We start from the raw sequence: 13,054 nt of genomic DNA, 5'->3' as shown, positions 1-13,054 counted from the left end.
ACAAGATGATGATACCAAACTCAGCACCCGGAGACTTTGTTCTCCCGAAATGTCCACAAGAACTTTGTTTCAACGCAGATGAATTCATCAAAGAGTCATTCTCCGTCGACCAATTCCTACAAGATCATAGAAGAAACGCCAACTTGGAAATCATGCGAGATGATCTCGGAATATATTTGAAAACACTGAGATCTGCAATGATTGAACTGATCAACAAGGACTACACTGAGTTTATCAGTTTATCAACCAATCTGATTGACCTGGACAAAAGATTAGACAATATCCAGTCTCCTATTGGTCAACTGTCTGGACACATTCGTCAAACCCATGGGAAATTGGCAAACACGATCGAAGAAATGAATGTTTACATCAAATAGTGCGTCTGCCTTGTAAGCGCTAGGCCGCGGGTTCGATTCCCGCCCGGGGCGGATTTTATCCTGATAGTATAATGTTCGTTCTCGGAACGGCTGGCTTTCTCCTATCCTGTCTTCCTTCTCTCTTAGTGCGTCTGCCTTATAAGCGCTAGGCCGCGGGTTCGATTCCCGCCCGGGGCGGATTTTATCCTGATGGTATAATGTTCGTTCTCGGAATGGCTGGCTTTCTCCTGTCCTGTCTTCCTACTCTCTTCGATTTCGGGACGATAAGACCATAGCAGTTACAGTTCCCTCTGTCAAACCTCTTAAAAAAAGGTAACGTACGTTATATCGTAAGGCCAACAAATATCCAACCATCGATGTTGTTGGGATAAATTATAACCAGTTCATTTATTGATATTTAATAAATTGATAAAAATTCAAGATATGAGTGCTCAAAAGGTGTTGAAAAGGGAAAGCGTGCAAAATTACACACCTCAGCATTTTCATCAGTGATATTGGAAATCTGATATAATTATGTAAGATTGTAAGAGGTCTACCTACCTACTTGACCTGCAATTTACAAGTACCTACATTACACGCCTTTGATACATACTTATGTACATAGTGAACGAGATAAAGAGTTGAACATATTAAATAATAATAATAATAATAATAATAATATGTACATGCTCTTATTTAACTAAGGATCTTTGCATATTTGAGTCAAATCTTGTCACAGAATTGTGATATAGGTAATTTTTGCTACACAACTTGGTAGTCTTGGTACACACATATTTTAAGTCATGTAATTTGTCGAGGTGTGGATACATTTGTTACAAGCATTTGACTATTTAAGTAAATGCTTGACTTGATAAACTTAAAATTCCTAATCGAATAATAAAATAATTTCGTGCTCAATACTTCCACAATCAATTTTGGCTCTAGATTTAAAAACAAATTTTTGAATGAATTTTTTTTTTTTTTAACATTTAATTTTTGCATAAAAAAAAAGTCAAAAAGTATAAAAAAAAAGTCAAAACCGGATAAAGTCCCGAGGAAATAAAAAGAGCTTTTCAATAGAAAACTATTCTATTAAAAGCTACACGTCAAAAAACTATAACTTACCTCGGTAAAATCAATCCAAAATACTTCGCTCTGTCCACCTGTTGCCCGAAATATTTTCAGTCGCGATACTGCGAGATGATTACAACTTCTGCACTCGGGTGATGGCGAAGGAAAGACGTCGAAATGATGAAATGAAATTCAGAACTGACGGGCCGCGGTTTTCACGCACTTGCTCGATTAGGAATTCCGTCCCGTATTCCTGTTCATTTATAACGGGATGAGGGAAAAATTGTTCCGCTGGGGTTTTCCCCCCTTGGAGGTTTGATAAAAGTAACACCGGAGGTCTAATGGTCCCAAAATTGAGAAGAAGGATAGGGTAGGAAGAAGTCGGCGGTTCTGAGAATCAAAGAAAAAGATTTTTTCCTTTTTTTCCCTCAGATAGAGGGTTTGATAGAGGGAAATGTAACAATGGAGGTCTTATCGTCCCGAAATATGTGGAACACACAAAATGCACTTGTTTAAATAGCTGACGGGGATTTTGAAAGCAGAAAGCAATATGAGGATTAGAATTCTCTTCCCGACAAAACCTTGCACTTTTTTAAAAAAGCCTTGGCACGTGTTGCTAAACTTATTCAAATTTGTTGATCCCAAAGGAACTTATTTAAAATGGATTCCTAGGCCATTGTTGGTTGATTGTCGCTTAAAAGATATTTCAAGTTCAAAATGGTAATACCTACCCAGACGGCACACACGCTTATCTTTGCTTTGGATTAGTATTGTATTTCGAAAAGGTTAATAATAAAAGATGTATAGAAAAGGATGTTTAATCAGATAAGTAGGAAGAAGAGGGTGCAATGAAATTTCATAAGATACCTAATTAAAGCACCTTCTTGAGATCTTTTTTTATTTAATTTTTTATTAATCTCTTTGGGTATTTTTTTTTTTTTTTTTTTTTTTTTTTTCTTTTTTAGATTTTTTTTTTTTTTATTTTTTTTTAATTTTTTTGGTTTTTTTTTTTTTTTTTTTTTTTTTTTTTTTTTTTTCTGATTTCTTCTTATTTTCCACTCAACCACGTTTTCGGGAAGTGTTGCAATGAGAATGTTAGAGAAGGGGAAAATAATTATATTTGTTATCAAAATAAACCTCAGATGATTAAAATGTTGAAATCACGTAAGATATTGAATACCTACCTCGTAATGTTACCTGTATTCAAATCCAAAAATCCATGTACACTCGATTGCAAATAATTTGGGACAGCTGTGAACAAGCTTAACGTTGGTGTTGATTTCTTCTTCCTCTTCTTCTCCTTCGTGTCTTTTCGAAGGCTTTATCGTGCCGCAGGCTATTGACGAAATCGAAGAAAGAACGAGTCAACGAGGCTAATACAGGAGAAAGACAGCCGTTCCAAGAGCGATTTCTCTTTGTACAAGATCCAATAGGATACCTTTGTTACTTGTATACCACCTACCTACTTGTCCGCTCTACAAAATGTAGATAGTCGGCTCAATCAACATACAGATTTGTAATTAAGTAAGGTCTACTGTATTAATTATGTATTGTACCATGTTAAACCCATAAAATACACGAGACCTTGTTTAGACTGCTGGGGTAAAGGGACTTTTTAGTCTCATTCGAGCAGGATAAACAAGGTATATTCTATTCTATTTTACTCTATAATATTTTTATTTACATACCTACCTACACTGTAGGTATAAAAATTAGGGTGCTGGAAGCCCAATCGAGTGACTGGGCTCCGGAACTCTGATATTGAACTCTATGTATGTCTTGAAGCTCAATACTATAATATAGCATTCCAATAACCTAAATCAGGGGAAGTAACCCAACAGTAGAGTTCTTCCACCCTAACTTTTGGCACCTATCACTATTTTTTTTTTTTTTAATTTTTAATCTAATATCAGTGCTGAGCATCAATAAGAATGTTATCCTCATGTAAACAATCATCTGAAATACCACAACTCTGGGAACTACTTTGTGGTAGGCATGTCTACTTATTTGCTTATAACCTACCCAGGTATGTAGGTACCTACATGTGTATTTACCTGCCTCGGTGGTGTAGTGGTCAAGGCGCTTGCCTGGTAAACAGGAGGGCGTGGGTTCAATCCTAGCCGAAGTATGGAATTTCATCCTCAATATAATTTGAGAATTTGACCACAATTGATAGAATTCAGGAAATTGGATCAAAATAGTCGGCCAAATTTGTTGGAAATTCACGAAATAAAAAAAAAAAAGTTTTTGAGTAGGTACTAACACTACCTACCTGGGTATGATATACCTATACATGATTTTATATATTAGATTATTATTTTTAATAATTTCAAAATTGTGAGGATTATTTTTCGAGGTGTGAAATTGAGTGGGAGTGAAAATTTTGTCTGAACAAAATACTTTACCATCAATACCTGATGTACGCGGTAAGGAGAAATATTTTTTATCCACTGCTTAATGTCTGTACCAGAAGGACTCCCACTCCCATATACCTAAGTATTGTAATACCTACGTGCCGGTATTATTACACTGAAAGGAGGCAGACGAAACTTTTTTGGGAACTAATTTGTTTCCAACAAGTACAGGGAATTTTAAATCGAGTTTGATTATTCAAATTATTTTTTATAAATTCTATGGCACAGTTATAATTTTCAATTTGTTTTCGAAATAAAAGGTATACGTGCAAGCCTGGAAGATATGATGCCTAATACGGATGCACTGAGGTGAAAAAAAAACTAGGGTGCCGGAAACCCAATCGAGTGACGAGTGACTGGGTTCCGGAACTCTACATATCGGGAAGCTTGACACTATAATACCTATAGCATTCCAGCACTTTACCATCAATACCTGATGTACGCGGTAAGGAGAAATATTTTTTATCCACTGCTTAATGTCTGTACCAGAAGGACTCCCACTCCCGTACAAGTATTGTAATACCTACGTGCCGGTATTACACTGAAAGGAGGCAGACGAAACTTTTTTGAGAACTAATTTGTTTCCAACAAGTACAGGGAATTTCAAATTGAGTTTGATTATTCAAATTATTTTTTATAAATTCTATGGCACAGTTCTAATTTTTAATTTGTTTTCGAAATAAAAGGTATACGTGCAAGCCTGGAAGATATGTTGCCTAATGTTGCCTAATACGGATGCACTGAGAAGAAAAAAAAACTAGGGTGCAGGAAACCCAATCGAGTGACGAGTGACTGGGTTCCGGAACTCTACATATCGGGAAGCTTGACAATATAATACCTATAGCATTCCAGCAACCTAAAGCAGAGGAAGTAACCCAGTAATAGAGTTCTTCCACCCTAACTAGTCTCACCCTATCACTAATTTTTTTCTCGGTGCATAAGCCGAAACTTGGTTGGTTCTATCATGCATAGGTAGATGGGGAGATCTTTTATCCAACCACCCAGGAATCCAAACACTAACCACACGGTAAATCCCAAGTCCACCGTGCTAACCACGAATAACTACATTGCTGAGTTTATTAGAACCACTAACCACTACATTGCTGAGGTTAGTTTATTGTCTTTTGTTTACCTACTTGTCGGAAAGAAACGGATTTTCCATTAGTTATCCTAACGAGATTTTTAGTTTTGAAAAAAAAAAAAAAAAAAAAAAAAAAACTTGCCCAGCAGGTAAACATCACTTGTTGGACTTTGTCTTTTTGAGACATTCATTCGAATGTTAATGAATTTTGAAGAAGAAAAAAATTGACATAAAATAGCATGAACTTTACTATTTTGAGAGTAGCTCAAAATGTCAATGGTAGAGCACATAAAAAAGCCCCTGCGAGCGTCCGAATGCTAGACTCTATCCTGTATAAAGTGAATTTTAGTAAAGATTAGTCATACCTACCCCCATGTCTGACGTTTTCTAAATAAATGTGTATAAAAATGATAGCGTACAGAAAGTGCCCAGTTATCTTCGTAATTATGAAATACAAGGGCAGACCTTGTGGTTGGAGAATAAAAAGGTCGGCGGTTAAACAGCAATTAGCACAAAATTTCAAATGATTGCTCTACATCCCATTTTTTGACCCGGATTCAAAAATTTCTCTTCTTAGGTACTTTGTACTTCCTCAGCCCCAGACTAAATGGATAAGACCCTTTGAATGAATAAGGGACCCTTTTTGGGTAAAATTAAAATTAAAACCGTTCATTTATTATTTTATTTTGTATTATCACACACCGAATTGTTCTGCAATACTTGACAGTTTCTTTATTTGTGTCACTGATAAGTGAGTCAGTCGATTTTCTTTTTAATGACAGTATCTCTGATAATACTCTTTTGTAGAACACTGCCAAACTGGTCGATCTTGAGAAATAGGTCCTGTTTTATCTCGAATATGAAACTTGATAAAGTTCAGAATTCAGTCACAAGAAACGCAACTGAAATACTTTTGCGCAAGATCAATTTTGCTTTCAGTGTTTCTACGTTTCATTTTATTCAATGCTGTCATCCGTTTAAGTATTGCTTACGTTTTGCCTTTAATTTTCTCCAATAAGCAGAAGTTTACCCCTTTCATAACTTTTTTGAGCTGGTTCATTCTTTAGAAGACTTTTTTGTGGTTCCGGGCATTTGTTAGGTAAGTCTGATTTTATTAACGTTTGAAAAAAAATGGTATTATCATAAAAAAAAGAATTGGTTCGATGGTCCATTCTCTTTAGTACAGATAGGTTTACACTGACTTTTATTAAACCAACATTTCCTTTTAATAACATGACAATTTGGTTTTGAGCTGGTTCATTCTTTAGAAGACTTTTTTGTGGTTCCGGGCATTTGTTAGGTAAGTCTGATTTTATTAACGTTTGAAAAAAAAATGGTAATATCATAAAAAAAAAGAATTGGTTCGATGCTCTTTAGTACAGATAGGTTTACACTGACTTTTATTAAACCAACATTTCCTTTTAATAGCATGACAATTTGCGAAACTCAGGATCATTTTCATACCTGAAAATTTTATTTCTTCTTTAATTCATACAATTCGGTGTGTGATGGATACGTACGTGTACTACTTGCTTCAACAACTTTTTTGTAATCATCACCATGTTTTGCATTACTGATAAAATAGTGAGTCAGTCGATTTTCTTTTTAATGACAGTATCTCTGATAATACTCTTTTGTAGAACACTGCCAAACTGGTCGATCTTGAGAAATAGGTCCTGTTTTATCTCGAATATGAAACTTGATAAAGTTCAGAATTCAGTCACAAGAAACGCAATTGAAATACCTACTCATGAATTTGCCCTGCATACCCCCCCCCCCTTTCTTGAAACAAAGTCCCCCTCCCTCCTCTCTTGGAACTAATTTACACGTGTTAATTTCCATGAATAATGAAAATTCTTGAGCATAATTATCTAGTATACATATGTACACATTCTGCCCACATAATCTAATATCAGTGCTGAGCATCAATAAGAATGTTATCCTCATGTAAACAATCATCTGAAATACCACAACTCTGGGAACTACTTTGTGGTAGGCATGTCTACTTATTTGCTTATAACCTACCCAGGTATGTAGGTACCTACATGTGTATTTACCTGCCTCGGTGGTGTAGTGGTCAAGGCGCTTGCCTGGTAAACAGGAGGGCGTGGGTTCAATCCTAGCCGAGGTATGGAATTTCATCCTCAATATAATTTGAGAATTTGACCACAATTGATAGACTTCAGGAAATTGGATCAAAATAGTCGGCCAAATTTGTTGGAAATTTACGAAATACAAAAAAAAAAAAATTTGAGTAGGTACTAACACTATCTACCTAGACATGATTTTATATATACCTACATGTGTATTTACCTGCCTCGGTGGTGTAGTGGTCAAGGCGCTTGCCTGGTAAACAGGAGGGCGTGGGTTCAATCCTAGCCGAAGTATGGAATTTCATCCTCAATATAATTTGAGAATTTGACCACAATTGATAGAATTCAGGAAATTGGATCAAAATAGTCGGCCAAATTTGTTGGAAATTCACGAAATAAAAAAAAAAAAGTTTTTGAGTAGGTACTAACACTACCTACCTGGGTATGATATACCTATACATGATTTTATATATTAGATTATTATTTTTAATAATTTCAAAATTGTGAGGATTATTTTTCGAGGCGTGAAATTGAGTGGGAGTGAAAATTTTGTCTGAACAAAATACTTTACCATCAATACCTGATGTACGCGGTAAGGAGAAATATTTTTTATCCACTGCTTAATGTCTGTACCAGAAGGACTCCCACTCCCATATACCTAAGTATTGTAATACCTACGTGCCGGTATTATTACACTGAAAGGAGGCAGACGAAACTTTTTTGGGAACTAATTTGTTTCCAACAAGTACAGGGAATTTTAAATCACTTTACCATCAATACCTGATGTACGCGGTAAGGAGAAATATTTTTTATCCACTGCTTAATGTCTGTACCAGAAGGACTCCCACTTCCGTACAAGTATTGTAATACCTACGTGCCAATATTACACTGAAAGGAGGCAGACGAAACTTTTTTGAGAACTAATTTGTTTCCAACAAGTACAGGGAATTTTAAATTACTTTCTGAAATCACTTTCATTCAGTTCCATATCAATGCGTGCAAAGATAAGCCAGAGTTTGAAAAGATCAGCAGCAATTGGGAATCTTTGAAGCAATGTCTACTAACCAAAATCCAAAATCTTCTACTGAGAGTGTATAATAACCGGGAAAGTAGCAAAGTATCGTGTTTCATTATAGCCCTGGTAAATTTAACTGACGTTACACATGTAGAGAAACTGATCAATAAAGAAATACTTGCTCCCTTGTTTGATGAATTGATTAATGAAGAATCATTAGCTTCTGACCCAAGATCCCTGGAAGGTTTATTTGCTCGTGTTTTATCCCACGTTGATAGTTTCAAGCAAATCTTTGGTGCTATTGAAATTGATTCATTCAACTTACTCGTTAACTGCATGATTCCACAAGTACTGAAACGATTTACACTGTATGTGAAATCAATTTTTGCTCCTGGTAATGCTGACATGTTTCATCGTCGCTACAAGGAGAGCACTCAATTTCTTGATCAGCTGGAGGATCGTTGTAATGATTGGCAAAGTGTAAAGAAAGTTCGGGACTGTGAGGAATATAAACAGTTTATCAATAGCTGGAATGTAACGGTCTATTTTCAGTTGAGATTTCAAAATATAGCTGGAAAAGTTGAGACGTCTCTTGCAATATTACCAGGATCAGACTTCAAGGTAGATAAGAACAAACCTTGCAAGTTAGCTGCAGTGAAGCAGACTTGGGAATGTATTGAAATGTGCTGGAGTGACCAAGTGTTCCTACCACCAATAGTACGTCGCTTGTGGAAATTAACTTTGCAGATCATATCACGTTTCTGTACGTTTTGTGATGAAACTATGAAAGATGATTGGCCCAAAACGGACGTCAACATTCAGAAAACATTGTTCCTGGTATGCTTAAACAATGACATACAATGGTTGAGGTCCAAACTTTCATCGTTGGTGGATGTTGTATCTCAAAAGATAATACTTTCTGAGCAGAAGAGAAAATGTCTCCAGGATAGTCTTGAGGAAAGCTTGGTTGTATTGAGTGGAAAAGTAACTCTCATTGAAGAGAAAATCATCGACCATGTTGCCAAGGAGAGTTTGGCACACATCCGATCTGTCAATGATATTCCACGTCATTTCAGACTGTTAAACTTGAATACAACAGAAGAAATGATAGCGTACGAAGAGAGAACGGATATATCCTTCGGAAGGAAATTGTATTAGGAGTGCAGAAATTGAATTGAACTGAGGATTGAGTTGATACTGTTGATAGTATTTCGATTGCATTGATAGTGTCATACAGGTTGCAAGTCCCAATCAGACTCTGAATAGGGGTCTCATCAGCATTGCGAAAAAGGCTAGAGAATTGTTGTCTGATAAAATGTGTTTCTTCTGTGACTAATAAGAAAAGAGAAGAAGAAACTTGTAAAATGCAAAGAAAAAAGTGAAAAGAACGTGGGAGCTCTCAAAGAGAGTGAAAGGAAAAGGAATTTTAATTGTGTTGAGCATAAATGCCTGTCACAAATGTCGTTCCCTGCTTAATGCACTACGCTAAATTTTATGACTTGACTAGGACTCGAACCACCAACCTCCAGATCCGAAGTCCACGGCGCTAACCACTACACCACTGAGGTTGGTGAGTGAAAGGAAAAGGATGAACAAAGAGAATGAAGAAAGAAACGTACCCAAATACCCAACAAAGCGCTCTTAAAATCCCTGTCAAATTCTAATAGTAATTTTTCAAACAGAAACGATATGTCAGCTTGCTAATCGCTCCACCGCTAAAATTCATGAACGACTTTCCCGGCTCCAAAGAGTGGCTGCTACAGATTTTCAGCAAAATAACCAAGGAGTATTTCAACTCTGTCCGTGAGGTGATTACGTCTGTGCAGCGAACCGAGGAAAGTTTGAGGAGATTCAAGAAAATCCGGGAAAAGTCTGGAGGTGATAATTCTAAAAGTGGAGGTGTAGGAGATGAAGAAAAGATCAAGCAACAGATCTCCCTGGATGTTGAACATTATAGAACTGTAGTTCAGAAAACAGGCTTGAATATCAACGATGTTGATAGTTTATCAGAACTGGTTCAAATTGTAGAACGCTCTTTGTCAAAACAGACAGAAGAGTAAAATGGAAAAGACATTTTTTAGTAGAAATATGTATTTAGTATGCTCTTCTGTTACTGCTTTTCCGTCTTCTACCTAGCATCTTGTCTCGTGCTTTTCAATGTTTAAACTCTATGTATTAGATTTTAATGTTCGCTATTTAATGTAATTCTATATTTTCCGACCACAATAAAACAGAAACAATGAGAAATCAGAAAGTCATAAAGGGGATGGGAAGACAAAGAGTTTGAAAGATAAAAGAAATGAGAATTAAATAAGAGGGATGAAAAACTTGGAGGAAAAGGGAGTAGAAAGTGGGAAATGGAATACAATATGAAAATCAACGGAAATTTAATATGGCGCTCTCGAGAGCTAATTCCTAATGGAGCAGTTGCAAATGGGTAAAAAATATTAATAAATGGGCGATTCCTATGTAAAAAGTTGTGAAAAATCCAAATCTGAGGTCAAAACTCCAAATAACTGTAAAAGGTCGAAAATTCAATTTTTATTTTCCGTTCTAATGAAAGAGTTCAAAGATGTGTGACGTCAGACTTCACGCAGTTGTCTTTTTCGTCCCGTAGGTTACAAGCACGCTTGCGGAGGAGCAGAAAGAAATGCGCAGAAACGTAAGCGCACAAACACATTAATGTGTTGCCTGCGAGGGAGCTTTGCTCGGGACATTTGATGTTACGTCATCGTGTACGGGAGCGTATGTCGTGAAAGTTCAAGATTTACCGGTATTTTTTAAATCGATTTATCTCGGGATCTAGAAGTCGTAGACAAAAAAGGAAAATTCCATTGTTCCTCGTTACATAGAGCAGACATGCTCTATGTATGTGGCCATGTGCTCCCTGAGGGTATTGGGTTTTATATCGTAGGACTGGACAACGCAAACCTTTTTTTTTTTTTTTTTTTTTTTTTTAAATGTAAAGTTGCCTAAGGGGAGGCAGGCAATTTAATTGTGTTATACATACTTTGTTTAATTGGTTAATAATTTATGTTGACCTTGATTATGAGGGGCAGACATGGTAAAAAGTTATTACTTTCCATTAATAACCCTATTTATTCGTTATTTATTTATTAATGTAGGGTATGTAGGTAATAGGTATGCTAAAATTTGATAACACCTATGACCTACAGTAAAAAAAAAAAAAACTCTAATGGGGCTCTAAAAAAATAATCTGTATCTCGCGAATAGCATACACCCAGAAGTAGGTAATTTCTCAGAGTGGCAAATTCCATTTATCCTCTCCATACCATCCAGAATTCATTTATCCTCTCTCCATACTATCCAGAATTCATTTATCCTCTCTCCATACCATCCAGAATTTCGATCACCCCCTCCTAAACGGATGCCTGGTAACAAAGATGATGGAAAGTCGTCCTTCTGAATCAATTCCCTCTGTATTCGGTTGTCAGGAGGAGGGGGGGGGAGTCCAAGGGGGGAGGAATTTAGCAAGTAATTAAAACCGGAAGGGAGGGAGAATCCTTCCCCTCCCTCCCTTTCTCTGAGGAATGAAAGGCTTTTGAATTTGAAGAAAGAATTCTTCGACCTCTTGAGTCCTTTACTAGTGATTCACTGAACTGAAGAGCTTTGTTTTGCATTATACTTCAATGGAAAAGAAATTGTAATGACTTTCCATTTTAGACATCGAAGATTGTTAGTCAGTATTTATCATAGTATGCACTTACGTTTACCATTTTTAATCTCTTTACCTTTTATAATAAATTGCATTTGTTTGTTTCAGAAATACAAGATGATGATACCAAACTCAGCACCCGGAGACTTTGTTCTTCCCAAATGTCCACAAGAACTTTGTTTCAACGCAGATGAATTCATCAAAGAGTCATTCTCCGTCGACCAATTCCTACAAGATCATAGAAGAAATGCCAACTTGGAAATCATGCGAGATGATCTCGGAATATATTTGAAAACACTGAGATCTGCAATGATTGAACTGATCAATAAGGACTACACTGAGTTTATCAGTTTATCAACCAATCTGATTGACCTGGACAAAAGATTAGACAATATCCAGTCTCCTATTGGTCAACTGTCTGGACACATTCGACAAACCCATGGGAAATTGGCAAACACGATCGAAGAAATGAATGTTTATATCAAAAAGAAGAAACAGTTGAAGTTACAAAAGCAAGTTCTTACAAACATAAGACACATTGAACATTCAATGAAGGTTTTAAATCAATTGCACAACTGTGATGATGAGACGATTATTCTGGAGAGAATACTTTCTGAAATCACTTTCATTCAGTTCCATATCAATGCGTGCAAAGATAAACCCGAGTTTGAAAAGATCAGCACCAATTGGGAATCTTTGAAGCAATGTCTACTAACCAAAATCCAAAATCTTCTACTAAGAGCGTATAATAACCGGGAAAGTAGCAAAGTATCGTGTTTCATTATAGCCCTGGTAAATTTAACTGACGTGACTCATGTAGAAAAATTGATCAATCAAGAAATACTTGCTCCCTTATTTGATGAATTGATTAATGAAGAATCATTAGCTTCTGACCCAAGATCCCTGGAAGGTTTATTTGCTCGTGTTTTGTCCCACGTTGATAGTTTCAAGCAAATCTTTGGTGCTATTGAAATTGATTCATTCAACTTGCTCGTTAACTGCATGATTCCACAAGTACTGAAACGATTTACACTGTATGTGAAATCAATTTTTGCTCCTGGTAATGCAGACATGTTTCATCGTCGCTACAAGGAGAGCACTCAATTTCTTGATCAGCTGGACTGTAGTAGATGAACCAAATATTATAGGGACTGGTCTTTGCGTCAGGGCAGTGAAAATAAAAGATCTTTTTTGCCAGCCTAGTTAGCTTAGTTGGTAGGATAAAATCCGCCCGGGCGGATTTTATCCTACCAACTAAGCTGATGGGATAATGTTCGTTCTCGGAACGGCTGGCTTTTTCCTATCCTGTCTTCCTTCTCTCTTCGATTTCGGGACGATAAGACCATAG

The 13,054-nt window shown here is 36.4% G+C and overlaps 2 protein-coding genes across 2 annotated transcripts; both read left to right on the top strand.

Moving 5' to 3' along the window:
- LOC103506033 (conserved oligomeric Golgi complex subunit 2-like) lies at positions 1-10,181 on the top strand. Its single transcript, XM_026821197.1, has 3 exons — positions 1-376; positions 7,955-9,140; positions 9,713-10,181. Exons 1-3 carry the CDS (start codon positions 6-8, stop codon positions 10,088-10,090), a joined length of 1,935 nt encoding a protein of 644 aa, XP_026676998.1. The 5' UTR covers positions 1-5; the 3' UTR covers positions 10,091-10,181.
- Positions 10,182-11,823: 1,642 nt separating this feature from the next.
- On the top strand, positions 11,824-12,840 carry LOC103506032 (conserved oligomeric Golgi complex subunit 2-like). The gene has a single exon (XM_008470411.3). The coding sequence runs from the start codon at positions 11,824-11,826 to the stop codon at positions 12,838-12,840; it is 1,017 nt and encodes a 338-aa protein (XP_008468633.1).
- Positions 12,841-13,054: the final 214 nt, after the last annotated feature.

This window comes from Diaphorina citri, unplaced genomic scaffold, assembly GCF_000475195.1.
Source record: "Diaphorina citri unplaced genomic scaffold, Diaci psyllid genome assembly version 1.1 scaffold210, whole genome shotgun sequence".
Lineage (NCBI taxonomy): Eukaryota > Metazoa > Arthropoda > Insecta > Hemiptera > Psyllidae > Diaphorina > Diaphorina citri.
Note: the sequence above shows the minus strand (reverse complement) of the source record. Positions and strands in the feature narration are given on the sequence as shown.